Genomic DNA, 25,601 nt, shown 5'->3' with positions numbered 1-25,601 from the left:
AGAAAATAAAGAATTACTTGTGAGCCATAAAAAAATGTAGATTTTGGTGAATTGGAAATATAGGCCATATGCCTTGGCAAGCGTTACCTAACAGAAAAATTTCAGAGGCAAAATTCTCTGTGTGCGAGCACTTGACGTGCGAGTACCTAATCGTTCCACCTTCGCGAGTAAAACTTCGAAATCAATCGGAATCGCAAGAAAAAGGCCCCTTGACGATTTCCTCGACTTTCCCAAACATTCTCGCCACGTGCCATTCCAATTAATTATCACGAAACGGGTCCACCAACTTGGAAACTCATAGAAGTGACGTTTTTTTCCTGCCCTCCCTGCCCAGAGAGTAAGAAATATAGTCTCCGGTTTCTTATCCAAAATACATGCAAGGAGCTAAGGAATCTTTCGGGCAAAGGCATCCTAGTCACGTTAATTGTCGCACAAATTCCTTTTCCCGACCCCCTCGCTGGCATTTCCCTGTCCAGTTCTCCCACACGCACGCTCACCCTATCTCGCTCTCTTTACGGAATAATCGCAACTAAGCGCCGAGGGGAGGGGAAAGACGAGAGGAGCGATCGATGGCGCCGATTCCTTTGAGGACTATAAATTCAGCGCTCGGTTGGTTGATAGTGTTTTTCACGCGGATCTATCTGGTGCACACGCCTGTGCGAGTATTCCGTGGCGGTGGTGAGATTAGAGGAAAAAACCGCAAACGAGTACAGGGGAGGAGAGCATACAGCAACAAGAAGAGGATGGAGTTTACAGTAGGCGGTGCGGGAAACTTGGTTCGGTTAGGGGCGGGGGGGGGGGGATCATTGGCTGATACGCTGTGTACTCTCATACGGATATATATCTGCGAGATTGTTGGCTTGGTTACTTAAGAGTTTTTGTAGCAAAACTTTTCCTAAGCAAATACAAACATGTTGGTGTATTGTTTACAACGATAAATCTCATCGAGTGTTATTCATGTGGATTTTTTATTTATTTTTTTTTTTTAATTTTCGTTAAAATAACTAACTTGATGTAATAATCGTTCTATGAGATGTTACGTGAGTTTTTTAAAAATCTTTAGAAAAATATAGATATTTTTCAAAAAAAGTCTTCCTTAAATGAAAAGTGTTCATGCTCTAAGAAAATAAATGAAAAAAATTTTTCTGTATTTTGCTCTTCAAGATAACATGTGCTTTAATGTCCTTTTTTCTAAAATTTTACAAGACATATCATTTTAAAATATTGTGCCTGGAATGTTTCAATTTTTAACATTTATAAATTACGTACAAAATTTTCATTATCTTAGTTGGTTTAATTAATTTATGTAAAAGAACTCCAAACATGTAAACAAAAAACTAACTGTTTATAAAACTGTAACCTTTATGAACATCCACACAAAAATTGGAAAATGTAAAAAAAAAAATTTGTGTGACCAACATGAAAGCAAAAGATAGTGCTAGCGCCTTGGGATTATATTAAATTGGATCAACGTTTTGCGTTGCTTTTTTGAAAAAGGTACGATACGCAGATAACTACCTGAATGAAATATATTTTCACTCTTCAGCTTGAGTTCTCCAAACATCTTTTTTTTCCCCATAAAAATCTCAATTGCTTCAATAAACCATATAAAAAGCTAACTTTGAATGATAAAGAAAATACTTTGCGAAAGCAAAACAACGCAAACGCTTTGAAAAAAAAGGCCGATGAAAGTATTCTTGAAAGCACGCCCCCAACTGCGACTCAACGACCCTCGGTAAATCACTTTGTAAAACAAGTACACACAGCTCACAAATCAGGTTACAAGAGCCAATAAACACCAACGGCTTTGTCAATACAGAAAATTAACTCAACCCGTTTCAATAGCCATTGCGTAAATATATATATACCGGAAGAAAAAACTCGGCAAAACACAATAAGCCATTAAAAGCTGGGCTGGGAGGTGAAAAGCTCACTTGAAAGCTTTTTCAGCTAATCCTCGGGGGGAGAAAATTAGCATAGCACGTCAACGGTACGGTCTAGTAAGAGGAAGGTGGAGGTAAAGAGGACTGAAAAAACACGAATTAACCAGATGTGAAGTTGTTGGAGCTTTACCCATGGGCCGGCGGCAGGATCAAGGAGCTTTACGTAATGAGATACCGTGTACAAAGAGGAGGAGGAGGAGGAGGGAGAAAAAGATACCTACGATGTAAGCTGCGTACATGTAGGTAAAGGCATCAAACTCAACGCTTTTGTTGGAGGAGTCACAAAGTTAATGGGTAAATTAAACCGTACGAGGATAGTCATCCTTGCTATTGCTCGCCCTGATTTGGTAAACTGTGGCTTCAGATCTTTCGAGTCGCTTTGTTCTACCTTAATTGATATTAATCCTTGGAAGGTGGATTAACCCACCACGGCCTCACTGCGACCCTCGAACAGCTTTAAAGCTCACGCGTATCAGAGTACATTATACATGTATATATGCCAGGAAAGTGACTTTACAAACTCTGATGTATATGCTGTGCGCGGTATGTGCGTACGGTCGGGTGCACGTGTCAACATACCCACGCACTTTTACATGCCATGTGTATGCAAACAAGATCTTTCGCTTTGGTTTTTTTTTTTTTTTTTTTTTCCGTTGCCTACAGCGAGAAAACTCGATTAAAACTAAATTTAGTAATTTTCACAAAGTGTCCTTTAGCTGACACAGTTCTATGTGTGAGTTTCAATGAAAGACTTCTCTTTGAATTTTTTTTATTTACTTTCACATAAAACTGCTATTGTAATTAGAAACGTCTACAGTGTGGAACCGCAATCGAGATATTAAATTTAACTTTTTGGGCCGCAGTGCTCCGGGACATTTAAATATCAATTAAAGTTTTAGAGTTTAATGGAACGGAAAGCCGAATTCATTGCCTGAGCTAAATTATACTTTGAAAACTGTGATTTAACGTTTTTTGCGCTACATTGATCCTGGATTACTTCTTGAGAAACTTAAATTCAGAAGCTTATCTATGTGTGTTTTTTCTAATTAGCCTTTTTTACGTGAGGAGATCAAAGCTAACAACCAAAAACATTTACAAATAAGGGTTACTCTCGACAAGTTGGATATTTTGAAATAAATAAAAAAAACATTTGCTTCCACGTTGATTAAAATTTTCTATTAATATTTTAAATTCTAATCGTGAATTAATTAAAATTTCCCATTATTCTTGCCATTGTGCCAGAGTCACGCTTCGATCAATTAAGTAACGGTTAATTAAATCCCAAATTTTTCGTCATCGTGCAATGAAGTTAAAAAAAAAGGCACAACAGGTGACGGAGGGTAAGAATCGTACTTTTTCTAGTGCACAATTATAAATTTAAATACAGAATCCGTGAAAACACTTTGTTAACGTTGAAAGGACAACTTTGACTGTCACACGATGATTGTGGTTGAAGCATACTTTTTTTCATTAAAATCTTGTCAATGATGGAAAAATTAATTCAACTGAACATTTGCATAATCAATTAGATGGCAGAAATCAAAACTGGATAATTAAAAACCAGTAAATTTTTTTCCAACTCTTTAACAATCCGTTTCGTCGCTGATTATTCACCCGCTAACATATTTCAACCAGTACAGCGTATCCTCTTCAACCCTTGATTTATAACACATTTCCACGTTGTATCTCGTAGAGAGTAATTTTTCGCCCATCATTAGGCTTTTTACGTCAAAGACCAGAATAGATTACAATCACACGCTCCATAAGAGTACACGTAAGACACGAGAGACGCTTCCTGGAACTATTTAACAAAAACTATGGCCAAGCAGAAAAAAGAAATTACTTCAGATATCTCCCCTTCATCCGGTCAACAAAAAAAAGTAGTCAGCTTCGGCTAAGGAGAAGCAAAAGTCCACATGTCTTCTAATCCACTCCAGAACTTCTGTCAAACGATCCCCAAGTCCTCTTGCTTTAATAGAGCTCATTCCCCTTTGTCTTCTTCATCTCTGAGTCGACAATTACATATCGCACAACAGCAGACCTGCAGTCGATATGAGGAAGCATCACCACGGCCCCTCTCTTTTTTTTCCCGTCGAGATTCCCCGGGATAGTTTTCTCCTCTGCTTTCTCTCGTCCTTTACTTCCTGTCTACATATTGACTACCTCGTTGCCATACCGTGCAATGCATTTAGGATTTTTGGTAGGGAAAAAAAAATGTTTCCAGGCAATCGGAAACTTTTTTTATTAAAATGCGCTAGTAATTAAGCCTTTATAAGTGGATTCCTCTGTGACAGTGTTTGTGGATATTACTGGATTTGCGGCATGTTTTGTTGCTCATATATATTTTTCCTGTCATTACAAATGCCCACTGAAATTATAACTTTAATTTTCCATATCTGAACCTGCAATTTCTAAAAACAGGTCAGACTTCAATATGCACTGATACAAATCGAAATATAACTTCTATTCACTTTCGGTCGTATTAAAATATGCACTTTATAGGATTAAAATAAAATTATATCAGCTATTTTTAAATTTAATTCAGTTTTAATACATGAAAACAGTTTAGTGATTTTAATTAAATTTAGATTTTCATTAAAACGTGGTAAATTACTCTATTGAAATTATTTGATGTAAAATTAACAGAAAATCGATTATTTTTTTTTGGATTTAATAACAACGACATTCTAATATATCTTCTTTCGTCCTTTTACACACCTTGTTCAGCACATATTTCAAGAATCAAGAGCCCTTGCGGCCCCTACCCTGCCAAAGGCATTCTTCCTTTATTAAATTCGAAGGACTCCTTTGCTCTTTTTCTTTATTCTTTGCTACCCCCCCCCCCCTTGAAAGTATAAGTGCTTTTAGTCTAGAATATATTTTTACATTGGCGTCTAGTTTGTTTTTTTAGCAAAAGCATATCAAATAAAACGTGAAGTCCAAAATTTTTTAGAGTAAGTAGGGTGAAAAGAAATTTTCTGGCACAATTATCCGTAGTTTATGAATCGACACATTAGATTTCGGTGTTCTTTTGATATTTTAAATGCTTAAAAGTTTCAGGAAACTCGTAAAAATATCTTTTTATTTTTAATATTTATGCTTCAAAACTTTTTTTCTCAATGAAAAACTATTTTAACAAATACTATGCTTTAATTTTATTTATTTCTTAAATAGTCAGTTAATGATAATAATCATAACAACAATTATACTTTCATGAAAATTACAAACACATTTCCTCATTGAAAATTGTTCAAATTGTCGATAAAATACACGTTTATTGATTGAAATATCAGTAAATTAACAACATCAATTAATTCATAATTTATTAGTATTCAAACAAGTGATAATTAAAGTAGATTCTTTAATAAAATTATTTCACCAAACAATTTATTGTATTTATTGACTAATCCATGTTCTGTTATTTTGGTGAAAAATGCAATTTATTTTTTAATGTAAACCAGTTGCTTGACAATTGAAATAAATGTCCATTAAAATGTAAATAAATCAAATGGTAAATTTTAATCATTCACTTGAAACTGAATCATACCGTTTTGAATCCTCGTAAAATTTTTTTAAATTCATAAAGTCTGAAACTGTCGAATATCCCCAAACAATGACCATAAACAAAATGATGTCCAATGTATACACAAAGCACCAAAGGTACTTAATTATTCACCTCGGCTCGATTATACACAACGGCATGATTGTCGAAAGCTTACGTCACCCAAATTTAGTAAAGAGAGAGGGAGATGGGAGGGGGGGGGTAGGGTCAAAAGCACACCGACTAATGTTGGTAACAACTCGCTCGCGCGCCAGTAGCAGCGCAGCCTCGAAGGAGAAGGCAAACAAAAGCTCCCTGCAATAACAAGGCCAGTGTGCGCGCACGTGTGGGTTAAGCGCAAACATGTAGCTCGGCTCCTTTGGGCGCCTCCTCTTTAACGTGATGCGACTCGAGCTTTTAAATGCGTTCGCGGCGACGGGCCTGTCGTTAATGTTTGATGTGCGCCTGCTCGATTGCCTTGAATCTAATGTCGATTTTGATGCCGAGGGACTGGCGCTGCGTGAACCAGCTCGATATTTCCTGCTGCGTGTTTTCCTTGGCTTCCAGCGCCTTAATTAAAAATTTAGTTATCTTAAGAAGCTCGGCTTTTGATGTTACATTCATATATGCGCTCGGCTGGATGTCCGTGAGCTTTGATTTCGCATTTTAAATTGGGTGGCTTGAGTGGGAGGCCCGTGGAATATCTCAGCGTGCATTTGCAGATGGTTCTCGCAAGAGCTTTAAAATAATTTACTTAGTTGCAGAAACCGCAAGTATCTTATTTTGTAGTACCTTATTTATAACTTATTTACAATTTTTAGTCCACTGGGAGAAAAAAAATTATCAAAATTATAGAGAAATTCCAGCAAAAATTACCATTCCGCGCAATAAACTGGACGCAAGTTGGTAAAAAAGGTGAAAATTATTATTTTTAACAGTAAAGATTACTGTTTTAGTAGTAAAAATATTGTAGTTAGAACAGTAAAAATTTATATGCTGTAACAGTAAACCTTAAAATAATCGGTTGATAAATTTTTCTTTTCCCTATCGAAATTTTTACTCTTCAAACCATGATTTTAACTGTTAAAACTTGTAACAAATTTTTTCCTTTTTGCCAGCTTGCATTCGATTAACTAGGCAGAATGGTAGTTTTTGCTGGAATTTCTCTATAATTTTTATTATTTTTTTTTCTCTTGATATCTTTATACCAGAAATTTATTTAACAAATTTTCAAATAATTTTTTCTTGATGCCTGAAATTGTCATATTTACATTAGTTAGGATTTTGGATGAAAAGTAAATTTTTAATTTAGTTTGATCCGTTAGGTAAAAAATTAATAAGTATTGTTTTCTTGATCACATTAACCAAGTATTACAAACAAGGGAACTCTGGATATTATTGCTGTAAATTCACAACAATGATGACTATATATTTAATTTTGGTTTGTGAGAAATAAGAATCAAACACTCATTATTTTTTAGTCAGCATAGAAAAATGTATTAATCATAAGCTAAAGTGCTCACCTAATGGGGAGAAAAAAGTACAATTCTAAAGACTCGCTTCTTGGGGCAGAAAAGCTTTCTACTCCGCATAAAACTGGATCAGTAGCAGGACCCGTGGAAACGACGATGACAACAAATCCCCAGCCAGTAAATGCACCTCGTATCGCATTTTATTCAACGAGAACGTTATTGCAAAGTGGAGCGAAAAATCTTGCACATTTCGCTCTCGCGCTTATACGCAAAAGTACATTATACGGTGAGCCGAGCATACGTCGATATTCAACTTGTCAGCCTTATTGAGGCGTATATTCGTGTGAGACCACATCAGTTTCCTAATTTCGAGCCATTAAGTGCAAATTTTTGCCGTTTCACGCGAATACATGGAATAGAGTAATGCGCACGTGAGGGTGAGATTTCTTCGTTTTACTCTTCTTTAGTAACGGGGATTGATGAATCTAATAGTTTTTAATCAATTGCAAAATTCCTTTGAACGAATCGCTGGCTTGATGTATTTGCACACACTATTTACCTTTGTATTAAAATTACCCTAACTGAGGCATTGAATAAAAAAAAAAAAAAAGGAAAAAAAATGCTGTGCAAAAATATTTTCAACATTATTTCCCAGGGAATCTCCGAGTTCTCTCTGAGGCTCTTCTCAGTTCATTGAGTCGTTTGTCCGTTCGCATACCTGTACAATGCTCATACAGTGAATGTTAGCGGTACTACCTCACTGACAAATTAATTGCTGCCCCGCGACTTTCACTCAAAAGAACTCGAGTTATTTATGATAATTCATTAGTGCCCTTTGAGGGTTTGGAGAACTTGGTGTTGAGAGATTAATGAGTGGCTGTGCATCCAGGAAAAACTGTGTTTAATATCTCTTTTAAAATACAACTTTTTGATCCCTCGAGGTATTGCGACCAAACTGTCACGAAGGTAAAGCATTTAATTCTAAAATTTAATGTCTCCATCACGATAATCTTAAACTTGTTTAGCATACATTTGATTGAGTGCATGTTTTAGTAAAATAAACCAGGATAAACTTTCTAAACAGTTGACGTCTCTAAGACTTTTTGCTAGTCTTTGCGATCGAAATCAGCTTTCACTAAAAATTTTTATAACTTCACATTCAAAATTAATTTTCGAACTTCGTATATTAATTTTTTTTTCTTTTTTTTATGAAAGATATATTAATTTATAAAAACAAGTATACTTTAAAATTTGAGACTAAGTCACATTAATTATAACATTTAAGTAAATGAGAGCCATAATACATAAAAATGAATTCTGTCAGCTGCAAAATATGTATAATTATTTAAGTTAAAGAAAAAATACCTTTTTAATTATTTTTAACTGTACTAAAACATTATTATGTTGTCTTCACAGAAAATTTAAAAAATGAGTTCAACTCGAAAATAGTGGCCAAACTATTGGATATCTTGAAAATTACTTTATCGGGCTGTTGTGGAGTTTGATACGATAATAATCAAGTAACTTTTCTCCAAGTATATTATTCATAAATTTATAAATAAATGAACTGTAAAATTAGTTATTGTCAAAATTTAATTAAGAAATTTGATGAAAAAGAAAAATTTCTGACAACAACTAACAGTAAGTTATATTGCATGTCAATACTGCAAAAGTCAAACAAGTATAGAGTTGCCTAATCTCTTATACATGTCTGATCGAGTATAACTATGTAAACCGTACGATAGCTGAAAAGTATGAATTTCAAACCGATATCAATTAGCATCAGCTTTCATGGGCACTCAATCAATGTTTTTAGCGATGCAAAATATTCCTGAAGTTTTCAATTAACGCCCCATCGATTTTCATCAAGGTTTCGTATATAGGTATATAGTGTTCGTATACTACGGATTTAAATATACAAAATATTTGATATCGTGTCTGCAGATTTCCACAAAATTTTAACGCATGTATTTTTAGATAAACAATAACCTATCTTTACAATTTAATTTATACCCTGTTTAACCTTAAGCATTTACAAGCCAGTATTTTTACGGCAGAAACGTGTTTATTTGCGAAAAAGAAAATTAATTTTAAAGCTTGGACCAAACAATGTTTACTGTCCAAATGAGAGTGTATATACTACAGTAAATCAAATGTGAAAAAAAAACAAAAATGAAAAAAAAGAAAAAAAAAAAAAAAAAAAAAATGAACAACAAAAGCAGCACCCACCTCATAAAAATAGAAGGGGTCGATCTCTTCGGTATCGTTGGCGCGCCCCCCAAGCGCAGAAGTAGCATTAGAAGTGGCATCGTTGACGATCGCTGCGCTTCCAGTGCTGTAATAATCGGCCACGTCGACGCTCCTCGTGTCCCCAAGTGCAATGCTACCGAGGACGGCGGTCCCCAGCACGTCACTGTTCTCCATGTGACGCTTCCTCTTTTTTTCTTCTTTTCTCGCGAAATAAAAAACGATAACCCAAGGAAGCTTTTGTGATCACGACCTCGGATCGGGAAGGAAAAGAAAAAGGATTACAATTAGGGATTTCGTGATTTAATTGCTTTGTCAATGCGATGCGGCTCGAGCAAGCTTTGATTCAATTACTCGGAAAAGGTTTTTCGATACGCGCTTTTCACGTTTTTTATGGAGTTGACGTACAATCGCTGATAGAAAGGAATTCTTGTGTTAACGCGACTATGCTTTTTCAGACAATGGGACAAATTTTTTTACACAACTAGAACAGTTTTTTTGAATCGTGTAGTACGTTTAACATCGCGTTTTATGCAGTGATATATACTACCGTGAAATTGTTAGTTATTACATTTTTCATTGTACTACCAATTTAAAATGACCATCTTTTTTTCTGTAAGTACCTATGATACATTTATTTCTCAATCAATTCTTAATACACGCATTATTATATCGTAAGCATCTGTTAATACTTTGTCCATCTCAATTTAACTAACAGCAATAACAACGAACGACATAAAATTAATGTGGACTTAAATTTTTTGAAATTGTCTGCCAACTATATGCAATGTTAGATGATAATCTTACATAAATTACATTTTTTTTTTTTTAATTTTTACTGTGTAGTTATTTCTTTCTTTTTGGTTTTTTAATATTTTTTGAACTTTTTGTACTAAAAATTTAGTCTTTTGATCTACTTACATAATAAAAATAATAACTTTTATTGAAAATTACAAGCAGAAATATTTCAATTGAATGGAAATTTGATTTAACGTTTGTGTCGTGTGAAATGCACTATTAATTGTGTATTATTTTCCATATACACTCCATACCATTTAAAATGTCATATGCATTTTAACGATCAAAATATGTTTTCCTACTATAGAAAACGTTTATGTCAATTTATCAAATTCAGTGGAGTTCTCAGAAAAATCGAATTACTCGTTGCTCGCAACATTTCCTGATAAATCATGAAATTCCTACACATTTTTGTTTGAAATCACCTCAAATGAAAGATAAAAATTCTTCAACGAGAAACAAGAACTCATAAAAAACTGTTTTCTGAGTAAAGGAGCGAATTTTGATATAAAATACGAAACCCGATTCCTGACAGCCATCGCATACCGAAAATTCGATAATTACCTCAAACGGAGTGATGCTTTTGGCGCAGTTTATACGTTGGATGACACGATTGGTAACAGCTAAGCGAGATCGTCATTCCAGCGATGCAGAGATACGTCCTTGCGCATCTCAGCATCGCTCAGTCGTTTATTATTTTGTTTTGTTTCGTTGAAATCTGTTGAATAACATCATTGAGGAGACGAATGAAATCTTCACTGTTACAGTTGACTGTCCATCACCTGAGTTTTCCTGTAAAAATAAAAAAAGCTTAAGACCAATACCATACCAATCGAAACTTTAATAATAATTGTTTCATAATGAAGATGACGGATTTCATTTTTATTTTCATCTAAATTTAAAAACCAATGAGGCAAACATTTAAAGCTAATATCGAGATTAAAATGTTAAGACTTTCCGAAGGTATACATGTAACGTCAAGAAGTATTTTTCGATAAAAACGACCTGTCGTAGTTTAAAAAAAATAGATCTTCAATTCATACAAGAAAAATTTGTGTTCGACAGCGTATCCCAGAAACATTTACTCACTCACTGCTTATTTTATTTTTCATAAGTAAAGTACCTTCTCAACTATTAATTTTAAGGCGATTCAGCAGCTTTTCACTAGATTTCATTTAAAACAATTTTCGTAGTAAATTATAGGTGTATGTAATTCAAAAGGTTTGATGTATATAATAATAAAAAAGTATTCGCAATGAGTTAAAAAAAAATTGATGATTTTTGAAAATTTATTAAGAGGTACGATCATAATCTTAGCAAAAGTGGCTAGAAAATAAAAATTGGAAAAACTTAGAACACAAACTGTCCTAACAATTTTATTTGAAAATCGATAAAAGCTGTGAGAGAAAATTAACTTCTTTGGGGAGTTAGTATTACAAAAAATTGGTAAAGGCAGGCAATTAAAATAGACGGTGGAAAACAAGAGATTTTACATGTTGAATGGATGGTTTGAAGGGGATGAGGAGATTATTGAAAGGATAAAAAACCTAGGGATGAAAGTTAAATTAGGGCTTCCAAATACATACATTGCCCAATACGATAACATCATGCCAAAGAAGTACTAAAGTATCTGACTAGGTGTAGAAAACATATAGCGGTATTAGTACTATCTCAAAGAAAAACTGTGGTAACTTTGAAGCGTGTAATAAATATTGATTAAATGCGGAAGATATGCTTTGTATGCCACATAAAAGAGCACCGGGAACGTTACAACATGTGGATAGGTCCACAAAGTGCTCAAACGTTTTAGATGTTAAGCATTGCCTACACTGGTGTGATGAAGTAGTGAACCTAAGAACAATCGAATAAACAACAGCTCTTTTCAAATAAATAAAATCGTTGATCTTTTTATACCAGAACGTTTCTGAAATACCAGACTGTAATAGTTTCCATGTAACATAAAAGAAGAGTAAAAAAATAGGGTTTTATTTCAATGAAAGGTTCGCTTGAAGTTAAATTTTTCGACGTTGTCCGTAGACAAAAATTCTCAATTTAAAGGATTTTCTTGACATTTCATTTAATTAACAGCTATCAATTAAAACTGGTAGCTTTCTGTCATTTTTACTCGTCTCTTCTACTTTTCATTACACTTCACTGGTAACGAGAATTGTCGAGAGCTGTTTGATGTCGATCCAAAGCTTTGCAGTCATTAAACGGAAAGTGCGCTGTTTGCAGCTACATAGAAAGCAGTGCTTTACATAATAATTGAGCACAAACTGTTACTAACTCAGCTCTGTTTCTACCTTTAGGAAATTAGTTTATTGTCATTTATTACATCAAAGAATAGGACGGTTATCAGAACAACTTTTTTGTTTAAGGAAAATCAAGGCATAATGTGGTTGGTCTCAATTATCATCCAAGTTGTTATATATGCTGTATATTTTTTTATGTTATTGGAAATAGCATACTTTTCAAATATTATGAAATCAAATATTCTTGAAAATATGTTTTGAGATTAAAAAATGTTGCTACAAACACTTTTTGGATATCTTCCGTACAACGTAACAATATAATTATATAAGTATGTCGTCGTTCAATAAGAAACTCATGAAAATAAAAAGAGTTAAAACATAATTATACATTACAATATCTGCTCAAGGTTTATTAGTTCTTTGAAAAATTTTCTTCATTATTCAGCGAAAAGAAATAGAATCAAAAATACCTCTGACTGTATCTCCTGCGGAGTACAAAACTTACTTAAAAAAAAAAAATTGTTTATATGTACCGTCTGTTTTCGTGACACATTTTTGTTTTTTAATGTTTAGAGTTTACATTTTTTCAAACTCTTAAAAACCATAACAGATCCAATAATCACTAAAAATTATGCTAAGCTCGAGGTTTACAAACAAACTAATTGAAACAAATTAAATTGTACGAATGAAGTTATTTTTTTCATATTATTTTTAAGAAGTGAGGCAGTTCGCTTGACACACGGAAAAAATCTGCTTATCTTGAAAAAATTTGACTCGTATAAAGCCATTGCTAAGCCTGTGTCAAAATAATTACATTTGCCGTTGTCGCGAAATAACATCAATTATTGTCATACATTTGCATAATTCATTTAGTTAAGAACTGTGTAAGCACTTACATTTAATGTTTAAATAAACACATCAAAGGTATACAACAACGTAAAAAAACATTCCAGAAGCCAAATACCGTAAAACTCAAAGGAAAAGATATATCTTAGTCTACTTTCAGCATAAAATTTCGCGTTTAGAAAAGTATCTCGAGCAGCAGCCACCTGCACTGAGCACGTAATAAAATCCGATCGAGACCCCAACGAAGAATTCCACCACATCTACCTCGATAAAACGAGAAGAAAAATTGCTATTCGTAATTTCAGCGCATTAGCGAATCGAAAAATCCGATCCACGCGACCTACACCCACTGCCCGGGAGTTACGACTTTCTCCCCACCCCTCTGCGTCCACTACTTCCAAGTGATGAACTTGTTTAGTGTTTAATACAACCCCCACGTAAAATCTAAAAACAAAAGACATAAAAAGGAGAAAAAAATCTCTTATTGTACCCAAAATTACCACGCACGGTTCTCCCCGCAGTATTTCCACGAACCGTCCTCTGCACAATTACCTGCAAATGTGATACAGCCGTACCCAGTCGAACAGACAGGCAGTCACAGCTCGTATACATTATGTCTCTTTCTTTTCATCGGATTCACTTACCTTTAAAATGTCATCATCTCCGCAATTTCATTTCAACCACGTTTTACGAGCCGATGTCGCGGCTTTTGTCCCGCAGTGTTGTTTACAACCAAATTAGATTAAGCACTGCTACGATAATGTGACTGTATTCATCCACACGAAGAAAAGTATTCCGTCAGGACCCAGAATTTAATTTATTCTTCAAGTGAGGCGAACTCGAATTATTTCCTATTCCCCGTGAGTATATGCGTTATGCTGCGCAATACGCGAATACCCTTCAAAAGGGATTAATTCGTGAAGTAGAAAAGAATTTCGTCCATCGATGTATTACTTGTAGCTTTTAGTAATAATGTACCCGAAATTACTTGGATGTTACAACAAGATTAATCAATGGGACGTGATTTTGAGGGCTTCCCAGAAATTCAATAGATCGTGTGAGCAAATGAATTTTCGAAATTAGTATTCGTACGGTTAAGCCAGCAGAGGCAGAATCGAGAGTTGTAATTTTCAGAAGTTTCTTGTATTTCTTGTAAATTTTCTTGTAAAAATAATTTTATCTAATTTGTATAAATGGTTAATCAATATATGACGTTTTAATACACTTTGATACAGGCAGACGTTGGCACGGATGCATTGTACTTTTTTTTACGGCAAGTATATTTTTTTTCTTACAATTTAATGCATTGTTTGTGCTAAAATTTTTTCCTATAACATGGTACTTGACAAAATTTAATATTTAAAATGTGTAACTCTTATCTAATGTAAAAAAAAATTTTCTCAGTATTTTATTGTAAATAGTTATGGTAATAAATAAAAAATTTGTGGAACAATAACAAAGCATTTTACTCTGGAGAAAAAATTTTTTTTAAACTGTTCAGAAATCCATAAAATAATTGTACTACAGCCTCAATACAGAGTATTAAATTTGAAAGACTTTGCTAAACAATTGCATTACAAATGATAGCTTAGAAACAATTATATAAAAACAGTACAACAAAGTTTTCTTAATTAAAGGTAACATGATTCAAAATTCATCAGTTGAGTAACGACTTCGCAAAAGGAAATTTGCCCACTCATAAGCTAGGGACTATAATCTTTTGGAATTTAAGTCCTTTTTTTCTGCTTTTATGGAAATTTATTTTAATCTATTTGTGACCGGTAAGTATTCTCTCCCACCTGTTCAGACTGCTTATTGTATTAAATTTCTTTTTTTTTTTTTTTTTTTTTTTTTTTTTTTTTTTTTTTTTAGTTACAATCTCTTTGACCATTTTTTTTACACTCAATGGAAGTAATTTCCCTAAAAATGTAAGGTTGTTAATTATAATGGCCATTATTAATAATTATTTATGGAAAGAAGTGCATATCGATGGATTTAACTGTGAGCATTTACATTTTCAAGAAAAAAGATAAAAAATCACAAGTGCCACGAATCATCAAACAACATCGCTTATTACGAGAGACGCGATTTATCCGGAACCCATTTGCTGCACACAAACTCTACGTGTACGAACACAGAAGCTGCAACGAATCACACAGTACCAGACAAAAAAAACAAATATCATCGAGCTCCCGTGTTCATCGAGGGAAGAAAAAAAAAACGATCACCAAAAGGGCCCCCCGACAGGCACCAAATCAAAAAATAAGAGTAGGTGTCAAACGCGTGCCTAAATATATATATACGTATATAACATTTTACGCATACAAATATATACTCCCGGAAGATAAAAGAAGGGAGACGGAGAAAATGAAAATAAAAACAAGCGCGTCGACCGAAATAAAAGCGCGACGAAAGTGAAGCCAAACCGTTTCCTCTCCTGCGTCATGTACACGCATCGCGTGGCTTCGGCCACTTAACGGCTCGACTCTTCTTCTTCCTTCTTTCTCTTCGGCTTCGTTCTCCTTTTTTTTTTTTTTTTTTTTTTTTTGCTATGCAGGTACATATACATATATACATGGTTGCAGTGCTTAATCGCCGCCCACTTAGCTGGCTTGCAGCATCTTCGCCCTGATCAGATAATGCGCGTCGCTCGGTTTTAGCACTGGGCCGCGTATAGGTGTGTACCGCGTTCTTTGCCGCACAATTGAGTAACGCCGTTTGCGTTAATTTAGTTTTGCCGTGGCATTGTTTCTCGATTGAGAGCTTGGGAGCATACAGGATTTTTAAGAAATTTTCAAAGATGCGTTTTTTGTATGAGATTTTTGAAAGGATTTTCAAACGATGTCTGCAAGTTCTTTTTTTTTTTTTTTTTTTTTCAATAAATATTTGTTAAAACAAATGTGACGGTAATAGCCATGTAATTTTTAAATTTTGACGTGTAATTGTTTAATAGATTTTATTGACAATTTTCGTGTGGCAAGTGGATTGATTATACGTATTTCAGTGTTAATTGTTCGGAATGCCACGTAAATAAAACTGTACAAATAAGTAATTAAGTATAATATTATAATAACCAAGCTGTTGTTCGCAATATCTTTGAAGAAAAGTAATTCCAACCCAAGGTATGAAAATTTATTTCATTTGTATGTGAGTTTGTGAAATCGTTTGATGTGTCAATTTTACTACTGTGAAAACTCAAGTGCAACATACTTTTAGCAAACTTGCACGTATGAAATCATACTGATCAAAGTATAAATAATTTTAAAAAAACTTACCAGTGATCTGACTAAATATAACTTTATAGTTCAAGAAAAATGCGGTGCTCAAAACAAAAGCGATACTTGTGATTACAAAGATATGAAAGCTGTTGTGGATACAAGTGTAATTGCAATTCATTTGAAAAAATGCACATTTGTTTTTATTGAATAAGTAGCCATTGTTAAAGATTGAAAATTTTTTCTAACGTAATTTTTATATTTCTTTTTTGTAAGTGAATTTTTTTTAAAGTTTAGTAATCAATATATGATTATTGCTTCAATAAAATAACCGTGTGTTTTAAAATTGAATAATTACTTTTTTTTTTTTTTTTAATCTAAGATGAGTCTGTGAAATTTCTATTAAAAGATTGTTGCATTTACTTTCAATGAAAAACTAAGATTCAACCAAACATAATATTAAAAAAATTTTTTAAAGTTAGGTATACTATGGCTCCTGTTTTGGAAACAGAATAAAAAAGCGTGTAATTATCCTTAATCCATAGAATCAACTTGAAATAAATAACAAAAATCTCCTATTTATCCTCCTAATAAAATATTTTCAGCTTTCATAAAAATTGGTTTTAAATAGATATTAGAATTATGTAACACATCTGTAAAAAATCTTGTAATAATTATTGCAGTTTCTAATAAATTTTAAGCATTAAAATTCATAAAGAAAAACGTTAAATAGTAAAGTTCAATAAAGCTGCTAAATTTTTTATTTTTACATTAAAAACTGTCACCTTACAAACATAAAAGCACTTATGAAGAGGGTGATTGTACAATTCACCTACGGTTTTTGCTATGCGCGCGTTAATGACTGCATTTCAAACGTACCGTAAAACAAGACAAGATTATTACATGCTCTCACTTCTATTGCTACCCACGACATGGTTATGGCACTGTAGTCGTAATGCTGTTACTTAAACACACGAAAACACCCTAAAGCAAAATAATCATCTTACGGACATTGTAATGCTTTGTTAGTTTAGGGAAGCATCAACAGAGTAAGTAGACATGCAACAACAAACAAGTGTGATGGAGGAACAGGGTATTGTCAAGGAGTTAGTCGTACGGAAACGGTATTTCGGTGCTGCTGTGAACTTTTAAATTTTTTCTAATAATAAAGTTTATCGGTATAAAAATCTATAACTAACGTTTTAAAAAATTTTATTGTATTTCGTTCAATTGAACTTTCTTTCAAAAATAATTTTTTACAATCAAGTCGTTGGTGTTGATCATTTAAAATTTTAATTATATTTTTGTTAAGTTTAGGATGAGGTTTTATTCACTAAACGCGTGATAGTATTATTAACATTATTAAAACGGGATTTTTTTCCGTTTTAATTTCAAAGTTCAATACGGCAAAAGTAAGTCAAGTTACAAATAATTGGAGAGTCGTATTATTACAATCATCGTCAATAGATGGATTTGTCAAATCAATAAAAATTAATATCATAACTACTACGAAAAAAAACTTTCTTACTCGTGTATGTTTACGAACACATGACTCGATATTTATGGTGTTTTCTAATATGTTCCAGCTACCTTGCCAACGTCTTCTACCACTATTTGTCTAAATTTAAAAAATGAATTGATGGCCTCGATTAAACCCGGAATGAATGAAAAAATGTTCCTCGCCCGACAAGTTCGTAAATTTGACGAAAATTATTTTTGGAACTTGTGTATTCGAAAAAAAGCTCACAAAACTACAGTTTGAAACAACGAACACAAAAAAAAACTGTTCTCCCTACACCGGTACACGATGAACTATAAAAAAAAAAAAAAAAAATCAGAGCCAACAACCACATCCAGTACCCACCCCGAAAAATCCAATCCAAGCAAAACCGTCTAGCTAACTCGACCAATAAATCCCGATTCAATCAACAACAATCCCCCAAACGATTCATCAAGAAAGTGTCAACCCTCGCCGACCTTTTGACGCACACTTTCGCCGATCATTATCATCGCCATCATCACCCAAAAAAGCCAGAGGCAACGGAATCAATTGCCCCTTTTTCTGGCACACAAAATCGCCCGGACAATCTCCGTAAGTGCGTATCCGAGTTTATCGAGCACCACAAATGTACGGATGAACGATCGGTCAAGTACCCGCTTACCGTGCGCGTTGCTCCCCGTGAAATCCAAGGACTCGATTCACTTGTACTCCCGAAAACTCTCCCCGATGGATCGGAAACACTTTTTTCTTCTTCTTCTCTGTTTTACCCCACAGTCACACCGCACCGCACTCGCAGTTGCACAGTATTCATATATTCATGGCCAACGCAATAGAAAAAACGTGTTAGTCACTGGTGACGCGCACTGAACTTCTACACTTTGCGAGTCGAAAAATGCAAATTTACCGACACGCTAACAATAAGTTGGTGCACAGGTGAAATTTGCCGGATGAAAAAAAAAAAATCTCTTTGCGATTCCACTCTGTAGGGACGCAAATTATGCATCTAACAGGTATCGTTATGTATACCTGCTTGATTCGGCGCCCTACACCCATTCGATTATATTTTTAATACTCGCGTGCAATTTCAGCGCGTCGATCGAAAGAGCACTTTCTCCGAACTGCGCTAATTTCCCTGAGGATTTTTTCCGCCTGGAAACAAAAATAGCGCCCTGACAACCCCAATTACTTCCAGCGAGAAACAAAAAAAACAGCGTGCCATCCGTACCCAGAATTCCATGAGCGGGGCACGAGGGGCGTATGCATCACCTCGCGAATTCATCCGATTTCTCAGATTCTGACAAAGACATCAGGTTTACGTCGGATTATCTTCAATACGTATCGGCACATGGGTTTATTGGCCCAGGGATACCCACCGGGTGGTACAGCCGGTGACGCGCGCGAAACGCGACTGACTGAGTCTTCGTCCCGTCGTCTTCGACGTCGTTGTCTACCGGCGCCTCCACTCTCTCTCTCTCTTTCCTTTGCCAGCTTCCTGGCTCGTATAGATATCAAACGAGAGAGAGAGAGAGAGAGAGAGTGGCACTTGAGTCGGCGTAGTCGAGCGCGCGCGCGAGCTTTAAGGGGGTTGGGTGGGCGGCGCGCGCGAAAAACCCGTTATTGTGTGCCCCCCCCCTGCCCCGTGGGGGTGTGTGTGTATATGTGTACTGCATGTGCAAGGCGTACGTATATGTGGTCACGGTGCGTCCTGTGAAACAATCAGAAGCAGCTGATACCCGGTCAGTGGGGATTTTAAAACCTCGAGAGAAAGGATTTTTTGCTTTTTTCAGAAAATGACGCGGAAGTGTGGGGGATGAGGGTGGATTGGAAATTGGTGTATTAAATTTGGCGATGATAAATGAGACTTGTAATAGAGTGTCAGTCGCCGGTGATGACGGGACTCGTCGGAACAACTTGGTTTTTTTTTTCCGGATGAAAATAACCTATAGTGAAATCTCGTCAGGGGGAGGGGTATAAGGCTCGAAGTTGGCTGAGTTGTGAGGTGTTTGAGAATATTGAGTTTCGTGATCATTGCGAATTTGCGGACTTTCGCATCAATTTCAAAATACATAGACAAAATCAATGTTGGGAAATTTAATGATGCACATTAATGGTTAAAACAAGCATATCAGATGTCAATGCTTTTTGATGTTTTCAAAAAACTTGGCTTACAAATGCTCCGGGATAACACATATTTTAATGGTACTTAAATGATTGGCAGCATTAAAAATAATATTCACAATCTGGATATCTGTTAAAAAACAGTTGTAACATTACAAATAATTCAAGTAGGTATCCCAGTGTACAAAAATGTGTTAAATTTTTGTGGTTACCTTTGAATTTCAGGAGATATATGCCCTTATTATTGGCACCAACTGACTACTCGCCCACTCATAACAAAGATGCTGCAAAAAACACCAGCAGAGACAAAAAATTACAACAACAATGCTAACAGCATTTCCAATCACCACATTCTCTATCATTTGTATTGCACTTTCGAACAAACGTGCACCGCTTATTCGTCAAAATACAACCATACCCCTTAAACTTCGAAGTATGTGGTTCATCTTCTCTTTCAGCGGAGTGCGACCATGACAGCGCGGTGGAAACCCTTGACGGCTTTTCGCATAAGTCGGATAATCCCAACTCGCGTGTGATATAGGCCACTTCAATATTTCTGTAGATAATCAGCTGTATAATGGATAAATTAATTGCACTGTCATCCACATGTACCTGATTTGATGATATTCGTAATTAGGAATAGTTAGTAACAATACAAGTAACTACGGTGCTAAGAACAGAAGGGATAATAATATGCTTTGATTAACAACGAAAATCAGAAAATTTTTATCTTATGCATGGTTGATAAAATTGTGAGTTGCATAACCATTTCATAACAATGCATATAATTGGGCACCCCTTTTGACGACAAAAAAATATTTACGACTTTTTACTTCATAAGTAAAGGAATATTTACATTATATTTATAGAATTTTTGTACATTTTAATTTTTAGATTGTAGTTATGATTTACATTTAGAATTGAACTAAATAATCCGCAGTATAGTTTCAAGTAGATACATGCGAGTAAGGTAAGACCGAGTCATCAACATGCGGTTGGTCAGAGGCGAAATAAAAGTAACGTAACCAAGAAAAAAAATGTTGTGCAATACATTAATATCGCATTGCATTGTGACTGTAATTAAAAATCCTTTTGAAGCAAGACAATCTAAAAATAAATTAAAAATCGATTACAAGGGCATGTAGATAGACAGACAGTATAAGTTACATTAAAGGTTACAAAAAAAGGTGTATGTTTTGAAATCCACTACTTTTTTGTTATCAGTAAAATATTATTTTTGTTAATATTCACCAAATAATATCAATATAAACTTATGGTTGGAGAATTAAAATGAAATCGGTCAGCATGTAATTCTACAAGGTAGAAAATTAACCTGCTAATTAATCAGGCTTATTATTTTACTTTAATTTGTGTGCATAAGTTTATAACAGTTTAGTACAATTTTTTTATCATGACTCTCATATCCTCGGCCTCGATGCCAGTGAAGAATAACTTGCCGTGTTGATCGAGAATATCTAAATACTTTTGAATGGATTTTGTTTGGTAACCCGCTCGTTCTGCCAAAACCTGAGACGAGCGCGCTGTAAATACTGTTGAGGTTGCTGGAATACCATATTTCTTTCCTATGTCATGTCTGTAAATACCATTTTTAAGATGAAATTAATGTTTCAGTGGATAATACAATAATTTATATGCTGAAGTCTATAAAAATGAACAAATGTATTTTTATCATGTGTAGTTACATGCTTTTATTGCATTATTTCATTATATTATTTTTAAAAACACCAATAACCTTTTTTTAAAATAATATTCAATAAAATTATATTGAATAATATTCAATATAATATTTAAGTAGTAATGTACTAAATGGTCTTTTCTTATAATTTTTCTTGAAACTTTGCGTACTACAAATTTTTGAAGGTAGTATTTTTCTATAGTTAAACTTTTTAAAAGCTGATTTGTATTTTCAAGATATAGTGTATTAAAAATTGACTTTTTAATATCGGAACTGTAGAAAACTCCTAGATTGAGCTACTAGTATATTGAGTTAATAATATGGAAATAAACTACTTTTACCATTTCTCAAAAAAAAAACTAATGCTTGATTGAACATATCTTATTAATCGTCGGAAAAAATGTTGTAATAGTTACCCTAGCTGTATCGTTTTTGTAAAATATTAAATCTAAAAGAACTCGATGAAAATAAAAATGCATGATATAGAGAATTAACTAATACACGATACTCATAATTTTATGAGACGTTAACTAATAATTGTGACATTCATAACCGAAATGGTGTGCTGAATCATAATATTTATAAACACTCACTTTTTAGGTGGATAAGAACCATATAGGTTCAATTAAATTATTTGCAAATAGAGCACATCATTTACTCACTTAAAATTATTTCTCAAAAATAAATATCATAAAATAATTGTTGCAATCAATGTAGAACAAAGAAAATTAATTTTAAAAAAAATACGCTCACCGCGCCTCCAGCATGTGTAATCCCAACTTTTGCCCTCTGTATTTGTGCGAAACACTAAGTCCTACAGCACCAATATACTCATCAACCCCATAAACTTTGCGGACATCGGCCTTCTTTGACAACTTTTCCATCTCGTCGAATATTTTCTTGAAGTTCTCGGACTTATACTTTGTCTACAAAGAAATAATTATAAGTATAACTCCTATACGTACAAATCACTGGTCAGTCCCAAATCGAGTCGCGTTTGAATCATTCTTTGGTACACCTTACCCTCAACTCTCCCATTTCCTTTTCCGTTTTGTCGTTTGCCACGTACAGCATGTTAACGGCCGCTAATTCTGATATCTCACTATTCGAATCGAGCACGTAAGCCGCCTCGACAATTCCTTGCTGTAAACAATAATTCCACGTGATTCGCAAGCTATCCTTGGCATCGGAATCATTTTTAAAATCTGTAACGAAAATTAACTCCTTGTTTCCCAACTTTCTTTGCAGTCGATTGCTTACTATTACATTTAAAAATTTTTAAGCTAATATGTTTGTATGGGAGTGGTTAATTCTTTTAGCTGAAATGTTTATATTTGGATCTTATTACAGGTGACGTGAAAAATAAGCTCACAGTTGCTGCTCTTATAAAATTTTACGATTGCCAATTATTATTAGTGATTGAATAATAGAGTACATGTAAAAGTTGTGTTTGTTTAACGATACAACTATACTGTGGTGTATATGGAATAACATTATAAAGCCAAATGTAGTTTAGTTTGAAAACCTCAACGTCTGAAGAAGACGGTGTACCAAAACAGCTATACGATTCTATTTGAATAAATAGTGATGATTTTTGTAAATAAACTTTCGTTTACTTAATCTAAAACGAATCTGTATTAAGTTAAGGCCGAAAACGTTAGTTGCATTGGAAATGTTTCCATTTACTCTTTATTACGTTAAAAATTGGCTATTATATAGCAATTGACAATCGATAAAAAAAAAATTCATACTTAAGTATTTGGACATAGGCTCGTCATCCACAAAATACTTCATCATAAAGTTCACCGCTTCCTCATGCCTGTTTTTTGGCACTTCTTGGATAGAAAATTTTATCGGTCTCGTAGTCCCGTCTTCAAGTTTCTGCTGGCCTTCAACGACTCGCCACACATTCAAAGGAGCATCTGGTTGGCGCCAAGACTGTCCTGCAGTCGTGAGATTCTTATCCTTCATTGTTCTGCAGAAATTAAAGTATATTAAAATAGCAACAATAATTTCAACGATCGAGAAGTAAAGATTTGTATGGATGAAATAACATTGGATGTTTACATATATTTGTTAGACTATCATGATGTCCTGGTATACTTGAGTTGGAGAATACTTAAAATCAGTGCAAAAGCTTTTACAGACGTTAACTTTAAAATGATATTGATTTATTTGAATTTTCTAGATGCGATTGGTAAAAAATCACGGATAACTTTGACATATCAGAAAATAACGCTAAAAAATTACTCTGATTAGACAGATGAACAAACTCACCTCTTATATCTTCCAACTACAGTATTTTCGTTGCTTAACCAGCGGATTCGCTTTGTCTTTTAACTAAATATCAAATCACAACAAATTGAACAATCTCTCACTTTACGCGCTTGGGAAATGAAGAAAGATGAACAGTAGAGTACACATAACATTGAAACATTTTTTAGCACGATATAAAGATAATCTAAAATCGACCTCTCCCTATCTCTGAAAAAAAGTAAGATAAGGCAAATTAATGTGCGAATACTCAACCAATATGATGTTTTCGATGCTTCAGAATATTACGTGAACAAACTGCACTGATAAGAGTCGAATAACATTTTGTCAAGTAAATGCAGTGCAAGAACAATTTTTACCTTTCCATGTTTAATACGACTATAAGCATTATTTAAAAAAAATTTGATTTGAATTAATTACCAAATAAGCATCGTAGACGTTAAACATTCTTTAACGAATAATTTAATAATTTTTCGGTTTTCCTCTTGTTATACTATGTTGCCCCTGATAATGCTCTCATAATAATGTTCATTGAAATTTCAAATAAGACATTGATATGTATTTGATTTATCATGTGATGTGAAGCACTAATTCACAGAAGATAATTAACACATGCTCTGTGTAAATTTATACTATTGTTACAAAAAATTTCAAAATACTATATTACACTTCAACTTGTAATCTTTCGTGAAAGATTGATCACGTGATCACGCCAACTTATTTACCTACCTATTATTATATTGTTTTATAAAAATACGTTAATAATAATTTGGGTGAGATAAGATACTTTTAAAAATAGTAATGAAAAAAATACAGAATGCAAATTATGAAGACTGTCAATATAATGTACTAGTAGGTATTGAAAATTATTGCTGGAACAAGGTACAAGGCGTCAGTAGGGACCACTTTCACTATATTTATATTCTAATACAAGTATTGTCAGTGGAATCCTGATCTGTCCATCCACTTTTTCAAGATACAAATAAAGAACAGTCTTTAAATAACGTAATGTTAACAATGTATAAATAACAAATCGGATGGATAGTTTGGATAATTTTAATGCAAGTAAGTGAAGCCATAAAAAAACAAAAAAATTGTTAAGAATTATGACACACACTATAAACGTCGCTGAAAAATCCTATAAAAATTCCTTAGGAACTCAATCATAATTACAAAAAAATATTATCAATCAGAATTACAAAGGTGGTGATTGTCGGATACATTTTTGTTTAAAGTTACCGAAACTTACCAGATTTTCGTTGAATATTCATTATGTATGTCCACGTTCCTGTCAATATTGCTTTCTTATATTATTCACGAAGGATGATAAAATAATTTTTGATGAGCAGAAAATTGAATTCTTTACCTGACTAAAGATCCCCAGATTTTTTTTCTTAATAAGGGAAAAAATCAGTACTTTTAGAGCGGGTATGCATTTGTGTACATTTATTTATCCTCTTTTCAAGTAAAATTATCGCATTTTCTTCAATAATATTGGTACTTAATATATTAAATTTGGTATTATAAAAAATAGTCATTTTACTTCTGCCAGGGGAGAGTGAGTATTATTTGAGGGTGTGTTCGAAAATTACCGTTTGTTACCTACATTGATTGTTTGTTCCAAAAATGTACAACAGAAAGTTTCATAAATTGTGGAAACAACAAAGTATCCGATCAATAACCAGTAAAAATTTCTTT

At 33.8% G+C, this 25,601-nt stretch overlaps 1 protein-coding gene across 1 annotated transcript; it reads right to left on the bottom strand.

Annotated features, from left to right (window-relative positions):
- Nucleotides 1–20,821: 20,821 nt before the first annotated feature.
- LOC106637530 (uncharacterized) lies at nt 20,822–23,600 on the bottom strand. The gene is made up of 4 exons (XM_014350337.2): nt 23,381–23,600; nt 22,653–22,834; nt 22,383–22,555; nt 20,822–21,527 (listed from the first exon to the last, which is right to left on the bottom strand). The coding sequence occupies exons 1-4, from the start codon at nt 23,598–23,600 to the stop codon at nt 21,326–21,328; spliced, it is 777 nt and encodes a 258-aa protein (XP_014205823.2). The 3' UTR covers nt 20,822–21,325.
- Between the last annotated feature and the right edge of the window lie 2,001 nt (nt 23,601–25,601).

This window comes from Copidosoma floridanum, unplaced genomic scaffold, assembly GCF_036245765.1.
Source record: "Copidosoma floridanum isolate Cflo_tuat_1 unplaced genomic scaffold, Cflo_Japanese_pri ptg000014l, whole genome shotgun sequence".
Classification (NCBI taxonomy): Eukaryota; Metazoa; Arthropoda; class Insecta; order Hymenoptera; family Encyrtidae; genus Copidosoma; species Copidosoma floridanum.
This window is presented reverse-complemented; position numbering and strand designations above follow the sequence as displayed.